Consider the following 16,869-nt stretch of genomic DNA (forward strand, 5'->3'; position numbering starts at 1 on the left):
TTACTTATTCCGGGCAGTCTGTATCATTGCAATAGCATGAATTTGTTTAAGACCCTTTTTGCCCCAGAAACAAAGTGTTATTCCAGGGAATTTGTGTTGGAGGAGAAGGCAGATGTTATGGACCTGTCTGTACCCCGCAGCTGAGTGTGGTGCCAAAATCACTGGTGTAGATCTAAGCAAGCTGTTCTGTCCACATGAGGATGCAGAGTGCCAGAGATACTTGCTTGGGGCCTGAATACAGCATGGCATTTTTGTTGATAGAAGGTCTATAAAATCATGAGTGGCACAAAGAAAGGGAATTGGGAATGATTGTTCCTGGTCTCTTCCAAAAAGGAGATACCATTACCATCAGATGATAGTAACGAAAGGGAAGTAAAGGAGCAATGGCAGTTTTTTTAGAGAACACATGGCTGATCTGTGAACCTTCTTGCCACAGGATGTTGCAGCTGCAGAAATTTCAGACACATTGAAGGGACAAGCCCAAACTCATGGAAGAGAAATCCATTGTGTGTTACTAAACCCAGCAAAAACTGGCTTAGGAAATCCCTGAGCACCAAATAATGAAGCTGGGTATGTGAAGTCTTGGGGGAAACTCACATGTAATTACAGCATTCCTATGCTCTTCCTCAGCCATCTGCTTTTGGTCAACGTTGGATTCAGGTAGCTGTGCTCAGAGTTCCTGTGCACATTCTGGTTGTGGGCTGGTACCCCAGCATAATGTCTCTTTACAACCAAGAGAAAAATACTGGGGTTGTCCCCAGCTGTACTTCAGAGAGATTGTAATGAGGTTTCTCTCTGAGTAGTTTCTCTCTGTGTCTCATCTGAAAGGCAACAAAGAAAAATAAGCTTTGAAGAAGGCTCTAAGTGGGTTTTCCTCAGACCTTCATAGCTACACTCTGGTAAACAAGAAAATAGAATTCCTTTTTTGTTCTAGAATTACATGTGGGTGCACATGGTCTTTGAGAGTTTTTCATCAGAGAATGGAAAAGGCCCAGAAAAACCAAAGGCTGGGAAGTACCCCAACAGAGTACTGATTTGGTGCCAGCCTTTACACTGTGATTCTTTTCTTCCTTTACTTACACCTTCCTGAAATTCTGCTTGGTGTCTGTAGCCCAGCTGGTTCATGACTGGGAGGAGATGGATTTTGTGGTGTATTGGTACTCCACAGTCCAGAATTGGAGTAACACTGAAATATGACATTTCTTCATGCCAGGCTATCCTTCTTGAGCCCAGATGAGCTCTGTCTTGAAAGCCTGAGCAGCTGAGAGGGGTTATGAAAGTGAAGGATAGTAATAATGATATTGCTTCCAATCAGGGTGAGAGTTATTTAGACTTTCCTTGATCATTCAAATGATATCTCATTAAACATCAGGCAAAACTGCCTGCTGTGGTCACATTACTGTATTGTGGGACCTCATCAAACCAGTTACTATACCAGAGTAGGGTAGGCAGTGTTTACTTAGATGTGGTCCAATATAAGGCTCCATCTATACCTTTCTCACTGTTAGCTCTGTGGCTTGTTAAGGGATGCATTTCCTGTACCCAGTACTAAGGTCTTCTGCTCAATCTTTCTTCTTCACCACAGAAGAGAGAGACGTCCTGATGTCATGATTAACCTTTCTATTTCTCTTTAAGCCTTGTGTTTCTTATGGATGACACAAAGTCATCTTTTTATACTCTGCTAAAGGGCAGTGACATTCGTGTAGAGGAAATGAGGAAGAATTTTGGTAGCTGAAATCTGCTACCAAGTCAGTTGCTTCTGCTTCTGCCTTTACTTGATACAAGTAAAACCCAGCTGCTTGGAGACTGACTCTGTGACCTGTGTGCTTTCCCACCATTAATGATCCTTTGTGCCCCTCTTCCTTGGGTAATTATTCACCTTCCCCTTTTTCCCAGAGGCAGTCTCTGATGTTAAGAAGACAGTGGCTTGTTTTAGATTTGAAAAATACTGAATTTTAGAGAGCATGCACTGCTGCAGTTTGCTTTCCATGCATTACTCTGTACATTGCTGGATAGATTCTGCAGTGCTTAAGTAATAGAGAGTTAGTCTGTCTCTGGTCTCTCAAAACCCCTCATTTCAGAATGTTTAGGGCAATGGCTAAGGTGTTCCTTAAAGCCATGTTTAATAGGATAAATATGTGACTGAAAAATCTTATTCCAGCTTGATTAATAAAGTGCTTTCTTTACCCCAGATTCATGGTGCAAATACAGTGAGAGATATTTATCTGACATTGTGGAATGTGAGTATGACTTGGGGCAGGATAGAAGTCAGAATTTCTGAATATTCTGTCTACTTATGTGAACTGTGGAAAAATTAAAGCCTGCTGGTGTCTCTGCTTCCCTATCTGCAAAACAGGAATATGGGTATATTCCTATCTTATGGGATATGCAATTACAAAGTCTGTGGCAATTCTCAGAAATTCAGTTGTGAGATAGCGTGTAAGCACATAATATTAATGTTTTATGATCTCTCTAAACTGTTTCTGGGGATATCTTTAATGATAAGGATATAGTGGGATCCAAAGAAACCTTTTTTCACCCCCAAAATTTTTTTTTAGAACCCAAAGTAAAAGTTGTTTCCCCCAACTACCATCTCTGCAACCATGTGGAAAATCACATTTTCTGAAGCTTTCCTTCTCTTTATCATCTGTAACTAAAGCTATAAAATGGGAAGACATCCCTGGTTTAATTAACACCCCTGTAGTTCTAAAGCTGATCTTAGTAATGAGAGGAAATTACAGCCTTTATTGAGGGACAGTCAGGTGGAACTAACCCAGCATCAATCTGGTGAAGACACTTCCCTTTCCAGGTAATTTGGAAACTGCTTTTTATGATGAACAGACTACCTGGCTCAATACAACAGGTGAATCTGTTTCCTTTATAACCCGGGAAAGAACCTCCTGTTCTGAGTTTTGTGCTTCTTTGGTAAAGTGGTTTTTACATCCCATCTGTCAACAACTACTAGCTGACATAATTATAAACCTGTTGCTTTTTGAAGGGGATTCTTGCTGGTTTTCTTGTTTTCTTTTCTTTGTACACTCTTGCTTTACATTTTGAAGGTTGCCTGGTGTTCATATTTTAGTTCTAGTAAAAGTGCAGACTCTGAGGTGCACCCCCATCCTGATGGGAAGGCAGAGTTCTGGTTTCTGCATCTCAAAAGTGGTGTGGCAGAGCTACAGAAGATCCAGAGGAGGACATGGGAATCATCAAGGAAATGTGGCTTCTGCTAAAAGAGTGAAAAGGCTGTGGCTTCAGTTTAGACAGAAAAAAAATGAGAGCAGAGATAAAGCTGAGTTTAGCTGAAGCCATAAAGGTGGTAGATAAGGAAGATTTAGAACTTCAACACTGTAGCTAAGGTGTTCTAGCTGAAACAAGGAGATATCCTTGAAATTAAAATGTGCCTTTTTAAATAGCAGATAGTGAACTTCTGGAATTTGTTGTCACATGAGATTGAGGAGGTGTGCAGTGTCAACAGTTTCAAAAAAGGATTAGACATATTCAGAGCAGCAGGTCCATGACCTGAGTCTAAATGCAGTGGGCAGGGCTCCTCAGTGGTCCTGCCTCAGTGGTATCTTAGGTCAGGTCTGTCCTCCAGCTTCAGATCTGTAAGAGTGTGGGTCTGCTGAATGCCCTGTGTTTTATCTACCAGCTGTCTGTGGTATCTTGATATATCAGGGGCTCTTGTATGAAGCTAGATGACTCTTTCTGGAAAACTGATTTAAACCCTCAATATCTACAGTGCAGGCACCTACACTGGAGACAGTCACTCAAGGTGACTATCTATCATGATTAGGATATCCTCATTTGGCTGTTTACAGGTAGTTGTCTGCCAGTTCTGTGGGTGTCTAAATTCTTCTGCAGTCAACAGATGTCTAGTCAGTCTAATGGGGACCTAATGAACATGATCAATGAACACTCAGAACTGTCATTTCATCTTGCCAGACTTGGGATGTTCAGTTAAATAACTCACTACTGCCTGTTTTCATAGAATCTTTGTTGACTGTAGTGGGAGTTTGGACATACAGAACACATGCAAATACATAAATGTAGGTATATTAATTTTGTACTGAGTTCTGTCCCAATATTTCTGTTATAATAATTGTAGAGAAATAGTTTTCTCCTGAGAATAACTCACTGAGCTCATTTAGATGTCTCTGTGTCACAACAGGAACTGCCCTTGTGAAGTACATATTTCCACTCACTGACTTTAAAGGGACTCTAGACTGTGGTACCCACATGGTAAATGCACACCATGGCCAAGTGGGTACCAGCCATCCCATTTTGGAGACTTTGATACAGTCCCTTAAAATATCAGCTGTAAGAAATGTAGATTTTTAGAGCAATGTAATGTGAAAAGGTGTAATTATAATATCAAAACAGCTCCCTGCTTATGGTTTAATTTAGAATAAAGGCTTAGCCATGATTTTACTATCTGAAAACTGTGCTGTGAAATGTGGTCCATCCTCTGTCCTGGATTAGTTTAACATCCTGATGAAATTGCCGTTGCCATACTAACTGTCAAAGCTGTAAAACTATGGCACAAGCTGGTAAGTTGTTTATTCTTCCAGTAAGTAAAGATAGAACAGGCATTAAACCCCTGAATTCCTATGATGTTCCAGTAATGAGTGACTTTCATAAATTGTCTAGGAGAAAGGCTTATTCAGTATGGAGGAGTTTGAAAAGGAATTTCTTTGGGTGGTGGATCTGGATGTTGTTAACTTCATGCTGTCGGCAGACACAGAATTTGGATGCCATCACTGTACTCTGGTTTTGGGACAGGGCAACACCAGCTACTGTCAGAAACACTGTGGGAGAGTCTGTCTATTTCCAAAGTTTCCACTGTTGCATGTGAGACTGGACAGATACGAAATTTCTTCAGTTAATTAATGTGATATAACCTTATTTAGGAGACTCAGCATTGTTTGAGGTAGAATGGATTGCCCATTCTTTCATCTTCCCCACTCCTGTGTGAACAGCTTTGCTGTTCTTTGCCTTACCAACTTCAGACACAGGGTGTGGGTGAGGAGATACGGGATGATGGTGTGACTGCAGTGTCCCTGCAGCTGTGGATCTGGCTGTGGCATCAGAGCGATTTGCATGGCTTGCATGACAGGGGAACCGTGGCCATCACCTGCCCTGCTGACTGTCCTGTGTTTCCATCCCCCTTCCCAGGTTACGGACATGCTGCCCCCGGGACGGACGCGGGGAAGGCCTTTTGCATGTTCTACGCGGTCCTGGGGATCCCACTGACACTCGTCATGTTCCAGAGCCTGGGCGAGCGCATGAACACCTTCGTCAAGTACCTCTTGAAACGCATCAAAAAGTGCTGTGGCATGAGGAGCACCGAGGTCTCCATGGAAAACATGGTCACTGTGGGTTTCTTCTCCTGCATGGGGACACTCTGCATTGGAGCAGCAGCCTTTTCCCAGTACGAGGAATGGAGCTTTTTCCATGCTTACTATTACTGCTTTATAACATTGACTACTATAGGGTTTGGAGACTATGTGGCCCTGCAGACCAAAGGGGCCCTTCAAAAAAAGCCTCTCTACGTGGCTTTTAGCTTTATGTACATTCTAGTGGGGTTGACAGTCATTGGGGCATTTCTAAATCTGGTTGTTCTCAGGTTCTTGACCATGAACAGTGAGGACGAGAGGCGGGATGCTGAGGAACGGGCGTCCCTGGCAGGGAACCGCAACAGCATGATTATCCACATCCAAGAGGACTCCCAGCATGGTCGGCCACGGTACAAGGCCGAAGTAACAGACCTTCAGTCAGTTTGTTCCTGCATGTGTTACAGGTCCCACGAGTACACCAGCCGGGTGGTGTCCCACCAAAATTCGTTCAGCTCAAAGCTGAACCCCCAGTACTTTCACTCCATCTCTTACAAGATAGAGGAGATCTCGCCAAGCACATTAAAAAACAGCCTTTTCCCATCTCCTGTCAGCTCCATCTCACCTGGGTTGCACAGCTTTACAGATAACCACAGGCTGATGAAACGGCGAAAGTCCATTTAAAGGGATTTGTCTTGTTTTGCTTTCCTTGTTTTTCCCAGTTCTTTGTTGTTTTGGGTTTTTTGTTCCTCGAGTGAGACGGAGCGAGGCCAAAGGGAGTAGAGCAAGTTAGTCCTCCTCTGAGACTCAGCTCTTGAGCATGAAGCATGGATTATTACTGTTCCAGTAAAGTATGCCTTACATTACCCCCTTGGTGGATGTCAGAGGATTCAAGATGACGTGAAGTGGGTACCAAATCCAAAGTTGCACACACAGCTGAGAGCCTTCATGTGCCACTGGCACTCCTGACCTAACAAACTTTTTTCCTCACAAGCAGGTTGTAGTGTGTGTGCGTGTGCCTGTGTGAGTGCCGAGTGCGTGTGCGTGTTTGTGCGCGTGCAATTCCACAACCAGTGCCATGTGACAAAAATCAAAGCATCAGGTATTACTTTTTCTTTTGCCCTTGAAGCAATTGTGTTCCAGCCTGCTTTTTTAGATTGCTTCCAAAAGGAACAGGGAGGGTGGGAGGGGAGCCAATTTGTTTTGGGTTGTTTTTTGCCAAGACAAGCATGCGCCATAAGCAGTCAATATACCAGCTGTATCATGGTAAATTTCTTAATGCTAGATTTTAGATTGTATTAACATTAAAAAAAAGGCAGGAGAAGATGGATCATTTTAGCTTGCCAGTTCAAAATTTAAAAAAAAAAAAAAAGCATGCACTTTGTAAAACTGGTATGCATAATAAAAACACAAGAAAAACTAGCAATGGAATTAATAATCAAAAGCAAATAATCATATTAATTTAACTATATTTAATTTTATAATTTTCAACTGTTCTAACAATTTGCAAGCAGAATTTCTAAGATAAATTGGGAGAATTGTTGGAACAATAGAGTGTATTTTGTTATTTTTATTTTATTTTATTGATAAATTATTATTATTATTATTATTATTATTATTATTATTATTTTGTGCAGAAATTACCTGCATGAATAGGAATTATATTTTTTGGAATGCTTGGTTAAGATGGGTATAAATAGGAGGATGTATATTTTTTCTTACATAATAGTGACAGGGCATTCCTTGTTTTAAATAAAAAAATAAAGATGATTGTCTCTAAATGCTTTTGATTTGTAAATAATGGAAAGCCTTTGTTGGTCTCAGGAAGAATTCAAGGGACAGTATCTTGTGTTTGGCTCACTGGGAACTTGTGAGATTAGATGTGATATTGCTTTTTCTGCTAGGCAAAGGCAAAATGCATTTAGCAGTAACAGGCAAAAATAGCTTTACTCCAGTGTTTGGAGGGTAACAGTGGGAGCAGTTGTGTTGGGAAGTTGTAGTGGAGGATGTTAAGACCATGTCATAGAATTGTTCCTTGGACATTGTCCATCTCTGAGTTGTTCATCTGGACCAAACAGACTTTACAGAACTGAATTAGAGGCCTAATCCAGCTCCCTTTTAAGACAATAGGAATTTTCAGTGATTACGTGGGATTTAGTGCTTTTGGAGATTTATCTTTGATTTTACAAGGGTAGGACTGGGAGTTTTATGAACCTGCACTGTTGTCCCTGATTTAATTCTATCTTTTAAATCGCTTTCTGTGCTAATTTGCCATACAAAACCCATTTCTTTTTGGCACTAATCACCTCCTGCTGATTCTACCATTTTGTGCTCTCAGTGTAAAAGCAATAATCCTTTTTTTACCCTTAAAACTAGAGGGTGTGTGCCCAGCTCTGAGCTCTGTGTGCTGATGGATGTTGATACCCTCTCAAAGAGGCATCTATAAAGAGCATTAATAGGGAGAAATAAGGAATGTCATTCCTCCTCTGTTGTCTTCTCCTTGGCTTTAAATTATTAACTATCAAATATGCTCATGTTCTCACATCTGCCTTTCAATAAGTAAATGACAAGCAAGTTATCCATGACTTTGACTCCCTTATGCAGCTTCCTTTGGGTGTAGAAACTGCTGTGGCATGAAATCCTCCATTAAGATTAGTGAAGAACTAACAGGATTCTTAATGAGCATGGATGAGGCTGGACTTCTTCAGAGTAATGTGTGGGGCGTGCTGGGTGCACCAATGCTGTGCTGCCAGTGCCATGTCCTAGGGCAAATGCTGATGGCAGAAGGATTGAAGCAAGAATACCTAAAAAAGCAGTTCCAGGATGTATTAAACCACCTCAGTGTTTGACACGTAGAAGCTGCTTCCCCTGACAGCCCATAGGGTTCATGGTGCTCTCCAAATTCACTTTTTTCATCTTTGCTTGTGTTATCCCAGAAGTGCAAATAAATGTATGTCTCTTTTCCTGCTATGGAGATAACAAAAAGTATGCCTGGAATATGTACCTCTATATCATGTACAGCTGCTGGGTGTATTTGACACTGGAGAGAAGCAGGAAAAATTTGGGGTTTTGCAGAATTTGAGTGGAATTCTGTGCCTAGCAAAGGAGAATTTTGGTAACAGGACTTTTAGCAAAAACATTAAAAAGAAAAAATCAGTTGCATCTTATAAAACATTGCTTAGATTTTTTTTCTCTTTTCCTTTAAGAAAATAAGAAATTATTATTTCTGCTGCATATAAAAATAGTCTTTAAATGTCCTATAAAACATGTTGAACTGGAGAAGCTGAAAACTTTACATAGTCTAGCTGATTTGTTGCTAAATCTTCCCTTTGGAACCATAAATAAAGAGTAAATTTTAGGACACGGGGTATTTAAGCAGGGGAGAAACTTACCTCAGCATGTCATGGGTTATCTGCCACTTAGAGTCTTTGCATTAAAACTCAATGGCTTTATAATAGTTCTGCTTCAGCTTAGTTGAAGTTTGTAGATGTAGGAAGAAATCTGTGTATGTTGATATGAAGGAGCCAGAGTAGGTGTCCGTAGCCATACTTTTAAATCTAAAAGCTGTAATGAGTGTGTTTGTGGGAAAGTGTTTTGCTTGAATGTATCTGCATTCCTTGGGATTTTCAAACATGTTTATTTATTTTATTTTCTGGCTGAAGAGCCCACAGGTCTGTACAACCTGCATTTTGAAGAGTTTTCTTTGCAGGGAAACTCTTGCAGGACTTTGCTTTGTGAGCAGCCAGGCACAAGAAATCTCATGTGTGCACATCAGTACACGAGGCAAAATCTGCCTCTCTCTTTAGTCATTTTTGTGGTTCTTGACTGATGGGTGAACAATGGCTTGGGCTGTCTGGAACTGGAACAGACAGTATCATGAAAGGGAAGCTTTTGTCCAAGGTTAATCCCAGCTTTTCAGTTAAATGTGAAAGGTCAGTCAGCGAAAGTTGAGCATTTGTCAGTTCTGTCTCTGACTTCTTATTGCCCTACATGTTTTCTTCTCATAACACTGCTATTCACAGACTATTTTCGCTGGTACATTATTGGGTTTATTCCACTTAAGACGTTTTTTCTTTCAGAACAACTTCTCTTGCTCCCTACTCGCTCTTTTGAAATTCAGCTACGAGCAGGTAGTAGTGGTGATGCTTATGACTAGACATCCTAATGTCTGCTATCACTCTGTGATGCACTCTCATTCCCCAGAGTCTCATTTCCCCTACCCTTCCCTATTATTAAGCATTAGAAATAATAATAATAAATCAGATTAGTCTATTTATGTCACGCTAATGTGCTCTTCATCAAAACAACACAAATTTAGCTCCCTGCTGTCGACTTTGATTATATAACAACCCTATTATCCTATAATATTTCATATTATCATCAAAGGGAAAAATCAGTTTGATCAGTGAAGCACCAAAATAGCTTTGACTGAGCTTGCTGTGATATAGAAACAAGAGGAAACTTAATAGAACAATGCAGGCACAAGTCTCCACTTGGTCTTCATTACTGTGTAAGGAATATCCTGACTAATCTAACTGGCACTGCTTTGCCAGAACTTTGGACATGCACCTGCTTTACAGGGATGCCTGTAGTGGGGCAGCCCTAGAAGGGGTCTTTGGATGTTCCTTCAAGAGTCCAAAATAGCTTCTTGGTTGTTAATGAATGGAGAAGATGTACAGTGACCTTCAGCAATAAACTTCTGTTTGAACTCTCTGTAACAGCTCATTAGGATGAAATAGACATTATTAAAAAAAAAAAAAATCAAAAAAAAGATAAAGAAAAGAGGGCAGTGACCAAGTTAATCTGCTGTATTGTACCTTTTTTCATTAGTTCCCTAGTGCTTTGATCAATAAAATGCCAGGTCAGTAATCAAGTTTATTGTGAATCTGACCTAAGCAAGGTAATTCCTTGTTTCCTCTGACAGATTTGTAAGTTTTGTTAAGGAAAAAAAAGCTTGATTTGTTGCTAAAAGCTTAAAAAGGAGCAGTCAGTGGAACCAAGATGGAGCATGATGTTCCAAAGCTATTTGGTGCGTGCAGACCAGAGGGCAGAGGTTTGGGTAGATGTAGCTTTCAGCTGAAGTTTATGTCTTCATTTAGCTTTATGTAATATTCCCGTTAATATTAAGATCTAATTAAGACAGTCATTTAAAATCTTTATGAGGAAGCCGGATGAGAGAGATGTGTTGGAGTGTGTCCATTACAGTAATGTTATGGACTTTTTCATGCATATTTCAACAAGACACTATTACTGACTGGAATACTGCTCAAATTACAATGAGAATTGCACCACTGCTACTTTCATCAACCAGAGATGTGTAACACTCACAGAACTGAAAAAGAAAACGATGCCTTTCTGACCAGCCTGCTGTCATCTAACTTGTATATCAAACTTTATTTTGGGAACTTCAGCAAGATAAATTGTAGAAAAAGGATTAGCTATCATAAAACTGCACCAAAATTGAAAAAAATTGAATAATGACATTGGACACAAAGAAATTGATTACAGATGGAAGGTGCCCTGGGACTCTTATGCCAGTTAGTCTGAGCTCAGAGGCTGAATTAAAACCATGAAAAACTGATGAAACCCTTTGCCAAAATGCAGTTTTCAGTTCTTTAAGATGCATATAATAAATATGGCAAAGAAACTTTTACCCAAAAAAGTAGTAGGAAGGCAAAAAGAAAGTTGGGGGAAAAAAATTGTTCTCAGCAGCAGGAGTAGTTCTTTTATTTCCAGTTGAAACGGCTGTGAGGTGATGCTGAAGGACTCTTGTGCTTTTCATCTGTGTAGAATCAGTCAAGGCCCACCCCAGTGTTCCACTGATTACTGCTGATGAGGAGATTCATGGAGTTCCTGGCTCTCCAGTCAGGTTTTTGCTGCTTTCTCCATTGAAACCAAGATTTTATTCAGCCAGCCCATCCGAAGCAGAGCTGGTCCCTGGGATGTATTATCTTAGTGATGCTGTTTCCTCCTCCTCGTGCTCCCAAGTGCAAGAGGACATGAGCAAATCCTCTCCTTGTCTAAGACCTGGGTAGGGCCTTCCTCTGAAGCCAACTGATTTGAGTACTATGAAATTAGTCCTGATTTGTACCTTTTTCCTGAGACTGGAATGTGAACCTTTTTTCTATTTACTGCTAGATACTCTATCAACTACTGCTCAACATGAACAGTCTTTCCTAAACCTAAGGGAAAGCAGTAAGACCTAAACCCAACAGTTAACCTGTATAATTTATGCAGCTGTGTTTTGCTTTATGGAATGCAGTCATTCAAAGCTGCCTGCTAATTTTAGGCTGGAAATAGTATCCCTGGAGCCTTCAGCCTTCATTTGTCTCTCCTTCTGTGAATATTGTAATTAATAAATATCCCAAAGCCCTCCTTCACCTTGCTTTCTGTCAGTGTAAGGAGTGCTGCCATGAATTAACACCCAGAACAGATTGGGAAAAAAAAAAAAGGAGGGGTAGCGGGGAAAAGATTAATGTTGCAATTTTATTGATAATTAATATTCACAGTTCCAAGCTGCGTTGTCTTTTAGTTCACTTTGAGAAACGCAGAGCAAACAACAGGATGATAACATTTATCATAGCTGGCAAATTCACAAGTGGAGCTGGCAAATATAATAATTGAAACTATGCTCCATAATGCATCTTCCTCATGCATGAGTTCTGATACCACCATCCTGGCTTTGATTCATTGTTTATCTGGCCTGTGGAACAGCTTGCAGTAATTGCTGTATCCAGAGCACTACACTTGAGGCTAGAAGAGAGATCCATTTCACAGACAGCCACCCTCTGGCTTTCTCCATACTCGCTCCCCCCTTTCCCACCCAGACATTAACTCATTAGCCTGCCATTTCATGGATGTATATGCAGGCCCAAGATTGCCACATTCTGTACTCTGTCCCCTCATCTATTAATGAAAAGTGTTATGCTACACAGCTATACCCTGGAAAAGGAAGTGTTCCTCTCTAATTATGACTGACAAAAGAAATCTACAGATTGATTAAAAGCAATATGTAGGGAATTAAATAGGAAATGCAATGTGCATGACCTTGAATGGGTGAGATCCTTTCTTCCCTGGCTGGGATGCAATGCATTAGCCTACGAGGAGAACTTTGGAGTGTCTTTGTTTGGGGGAAGGCCATCAGGAGAATGGCCAGCACAAATTACATAAGCAGGTAAAGAGCCACAGTAGTTTGGCTCCTTGTCTGTAGATCATTGGTGAGGTTTCAGATTAAGAAAGAGTCATGGCCTTCTGGCTTTAGTTTATTTTCTAGTCATCTGCCAGCATCCTCCAATGCAGGAGTGGCAGGAGGTGTGGGAAGGATGGACCAGGGCTGGTTCATAGTGGAGTGGATTGTTGTGGTGAGACCACCTTACCAATGCAGGTCTCAAAGGGAAGGTAGGGGAAATTGGGTCCTCTAGAGCACCTTCTGTCTCCTAGTCCATGGAAGAGGTAAGTTACACCAACCATCCTACTGCCTGCAGCAAATCCAAAAGTCTTGAACTGTGGTGTCCTTGTCCATCTTCAATAGCATCTCCCCAGAGCCACTGGTATGTGTGGGAAATACTAAGCTTCTCTAGCTGGGTTCAGGAGGTCACAATATAGCAAAGAAACCTCTTCATATTGACTGTGTTTGAACAATTTCTACATGTCAAAATATCATCAAAACTGGCCTTTAGAGAAATAACATTACTTCATTATCGCTGGCTCTCTCTACAGAGTGGGTATGCAGCTCCTTAATCACAATTATTGTTCAGAGGATAATTAATCTGGTAAAAACGTTTAATTAGATTATCTGAAGTAGACTGTGTAAGTGAATTTGGCCTCCCAGAGTCTGAAGCTGCAACTCTACAAAACAATTTCCAAAAGGCCTGTTTGATAGTATCACTTCTGACATGGGGGTCATGCCTCAGCTGCCCTATTGACAAGCATCATCCTGGCATGTTGGCTGGAGCTGGTGTTGGAAGAATTTGGGGAAGGGATTTTAGCTCATCACCAATGCAGTGAGGCTCTTAATTTCCACTGAATTCAGGGCTGATATCTGACTTGCACTCTGGGTGAGAGCTCAGGGCAGCATTCTCCTTAGAAACCAAGACATGGAACTTCAGTGGCAGTGCCTTCAGATAGATCTACAGCTGTTTTTTTAATGCCTCCTGTGAAGTATCTATCACATTTAACTCACCTCTCTGATTTGCAGCTCTTCTCAGAACCCCTTCTGAATGGTGAAATGGGTGGTGAAGTTTCTTGTTCAGCTTGCAGCAGTGGGCACATCTCATTGTCTTCATTAGGCCAGTCATCCAAATGGATCTGGGGGCCCGGTCACAGCAATTCATCGTGGTTGTGACTACCAAAACTGCCAAATTCTTCTGATTGCTCTAGCAGCTGCTGTCTTCCCAAAAGCCTGGCCAAGTGGGGCAAAAGACATGTATATGAGATCCTTCTAGCGCTGCAATTAGTTGGGTTTTTTATCTTCACTGCACATTCCTTTCAAGTTCTTCAGCATTGAAGCTCCAGTTGCTCTATGGTGACTGGTATTTCCATGTGACTTCTCTTTTCTTTGAAGAATTCATTACTGCTGTGCATGTTTTCTAGAAAAGATCCTTTTTAGCTTATCTTCTCAATGCCTAACATGGAGAGACACATGTCAAAGGCATCAGTGGGAAATTCCTCTTGATTGTTGATACTGTGCCCTTTTTATTCTCTTGGGAAGAGCTGAATCCTGTGTGGTTACCACTGACCAACACAACTGGTTTGCTCAACACAACTTGATGTTCTTGTGGCAATTTCTCTCCTTTTCAACTGTTCAGTTGCATTTACATTGTGGCAGATACTTTCTGTATAAATTCTTAGTGCAGGAATTACTCAGCTAATTGGAGGACAAGTGTAATACCTGCATAACAAGAGGGGGATGCCAGTGTCCAGGTCACAAGAGGTTTAGGACAGTTTATCTAGCAGCTGGGTTTATTAAGTAATTTCTTGGTTACCACTCTGAACTGCTTTTTTGGACCTTAAAAAAATTGTTTAATGCCCACAAAGTTAGTTTGGGTGTAGGTACTGTTGGGTTGACCTTGTCTGAAAAAAAAGCTAATATCTGCTTCAGAAAGAGTCCTGTCTACTACAAACCTTTTGAAAACTAAGGAATAAGCAGAAATTATGAGGCAGTGGCAGATTCTTCAGAATGCAAACCTAATCTGTCTTTCTTCTACAGAATGCAGATTTCCTATAATATGCTATACAACCAATAATCCATCTGTTTTTTTTTTTTGTTTTTTTTTTTTTGCAAGGTCAGGAGTGAACTGTGGAAGAAAAAAAAATGCTTTATTTTTCCTCTTCCCTTGACTTGTTAAGATTTGTGTGACTGTTTGTCGCCATTGAGGAGTATCAAGTAAAACTTTTGATCCTAGTGACACGATGGCAAAGGAAATGAATTGGAGCTGGATAGGTCAATGGGGAAAGGGAGGGGGGCTTAACAGTTGTTTCCAGTAGGCCAAAAGAATGTGGATACTGTCTCTTCAAGGTGCAATTTCTTACTTCAACAAACTGTTCATCTATGAGAAACAGGGATAAAAGTGTTCAATTTGGGACCTAAGGAGTTTATATGGAAATTCTTGGATTTCTTCCAAACACACATACATGTTGAAATTAAATTGTGAATCCTGCTTTGGAGACTGAGCCTTCCTGCTCAGACAGAAGCGTGCGTGTATGTGTGTGTTTGTGAGTGTGTGTTGATGCTGTGTCTCTTTTGGATCTCTTGACACTTTTTGGTGCATTTTTGTACTTCTTTGAATGTGCATATGCGGACTTACCGACGGTGTATTGACGGCATTCTAAAGGCCCTCAACAGCCTGAGATAGAGCAAAAATCTAAATTTCTACCCTGGTTGATACATTTTCTGTGCAGCACACAGAGCATTAGGGGAATGGTCATCTAGAAAGAGGGGCTGCTTGGCTGTGGAGACTGCACTGGGAATTTACCTCCTGGAAGCTGCTTTCTCTGCTCATTTCAGACCTCTAAACTTCAACATAGTTGTTGAGCTGGTCCTCGCAAAGGAGAGTGATCAGGTCATAAGCATCAAGATGTGATTTGTTAAACCAGTGATAACTTGATTACAAAGAACCAAATTAAAGACTTTTGTGTTTTCATTTCTTCTCCTGGCCTTCTCCGTCATGGGAGAGGATGCCTTCACACATGGCCTTAGAATGCCGTACTGGAGTCAGAATGCAACAACAGTGAAATGAAAATAAGATGTATTGCAGCTTACTTAAAGAATGAAAACTGTATCACACAAATGTTTACAAGTCCAAGTAGACAGCGAACCCCTGTACAATATGTAATTTATGCAAGGGATTGCATCTTTTTTTTGTAATGAATGCACTACGCAACCCTGTATATATTTTACAATGTCTTTACAGAGAAAAAAAAAAAGAATCATTTACTGTAGTGTTGTAAAATAATGCACTTTTCTAATTTTTTCATTAAAAATCCTATGGCACGTTTTCAAATGTATATTGTTTCTTTTATATTGAATGTGGAAATGTTAACTTCCTGTAAAATTGCACTACAGAAGTAAAATCCACTGATGGAACTTATTTTGTTAAAGAAAAGTCCCTTGACAACCAACAGATGTTTATGATTATATGATATGTATGTGTGTGCATATATGTGTATATAGTGTATATGTAATGTATGTATATGTATATGCACACACACACATATATCCAGTGATATGTGTATATATAAAATGATATAGGTCCAGATTTATATATGATTGTATTAATATAATATCTATAGATTGATAGATATATAGATATGTATATATATTCATACATACACACAAGAATCACAATGTACAAACCCAGAAAGGATTACTCATTAAATTTAAGGGGGTTGGGGGGGGCAGAAAGATGTCATATACAGAAGATATTTTGCATTGCAATAAAAGCTTTTTTGACAAAAGTACGTGCAGAGTGAAGTATGAACCTTCATCAAATACCCAACGGTGCTGTTCCCAAATGACTGCAGTTCAGTATAAGCAAAAATAAACTGCTTAGAGGAGGCATAAGAGCAGAGTCAGTGCATGGTGGGCTGGAGCTAGCTGTTGAGACTCCCCCCTTCTTAACTTTGTGGAGCTAAAGGGCAGGATCTTAGGGTATCAAACTGAAAAGCATGACTTCTCCTGACTTGAGGAGATCAGTGTTTCACTCACAAAACTATTAATCCAGGCTGCCTAATAAAAGAGGGGAAGTGGGTCTCAGTGCTAATTTTAGCTGGCAGATACTGCATTGAAGCACAAGCATGATTCCTTGTTTGGGATGGAGCGTTGGGCAGCTTGTACTGTTGTTGCCATCCAGGTAAGTCACCAGGGAAGCCAGGAACAGGCCCTCATTTTGTCCTTATGATGTGATTTTGTCGCGAATGACTGTTTTAAGATCACTTAAAGAATCACTATCAAAGGTATCAGTAAAGACAGGTTTAATAGAGAAATGACAGCATGACAAAGTTCATTAGCAAGGTTCACCACTTCCTAGACGGTTAAGGC

At 40.5% G+C, this 16,869-nt stretch overlaps 1 protein-coding gene across 1 annotated transcript in view; it reads left to right on the forward strand.

Annotated features, from left to right (window-relative positions):
* Nucleotides 1-16,289, forward strand: part of KCNK9 (potassium two pore domain channel subfamily K member 9) — a gene marked incomplete at its 5' end in the record, with an annotated part of 109,443 nt that extends 93,154 nt beyond the window's left edge. The window contains one exon of the mRNA XM_008643091.2: nt 5,173-16,289. Within this exon, the coding sequence (XP_008641313.1) occupies nt 5,173-6,014 (842 nt within the window). The remainder of the gene's footprint in view (nt 1-5,172) is intronic.
* Nucleotides 16,290-16,869: the final 580 nt, after the last annotated feature.

The sequence above is a fragment of the Corvus brachyrhynchos genome, unplaced genomic scaffold, assembly GCF_000691975.1.
Source record: "Corvus brachyrhynchos isolate BGI_N302 unplaced genomic scaffold, ASM69197v1 scaffold89, whole genome shotgun sequence".
NCBI lineage: Eukaryota > Metazoa > Chordata > Aves > Passeriformes > Corvidae > Corvus > Corvus brachyrhynchos.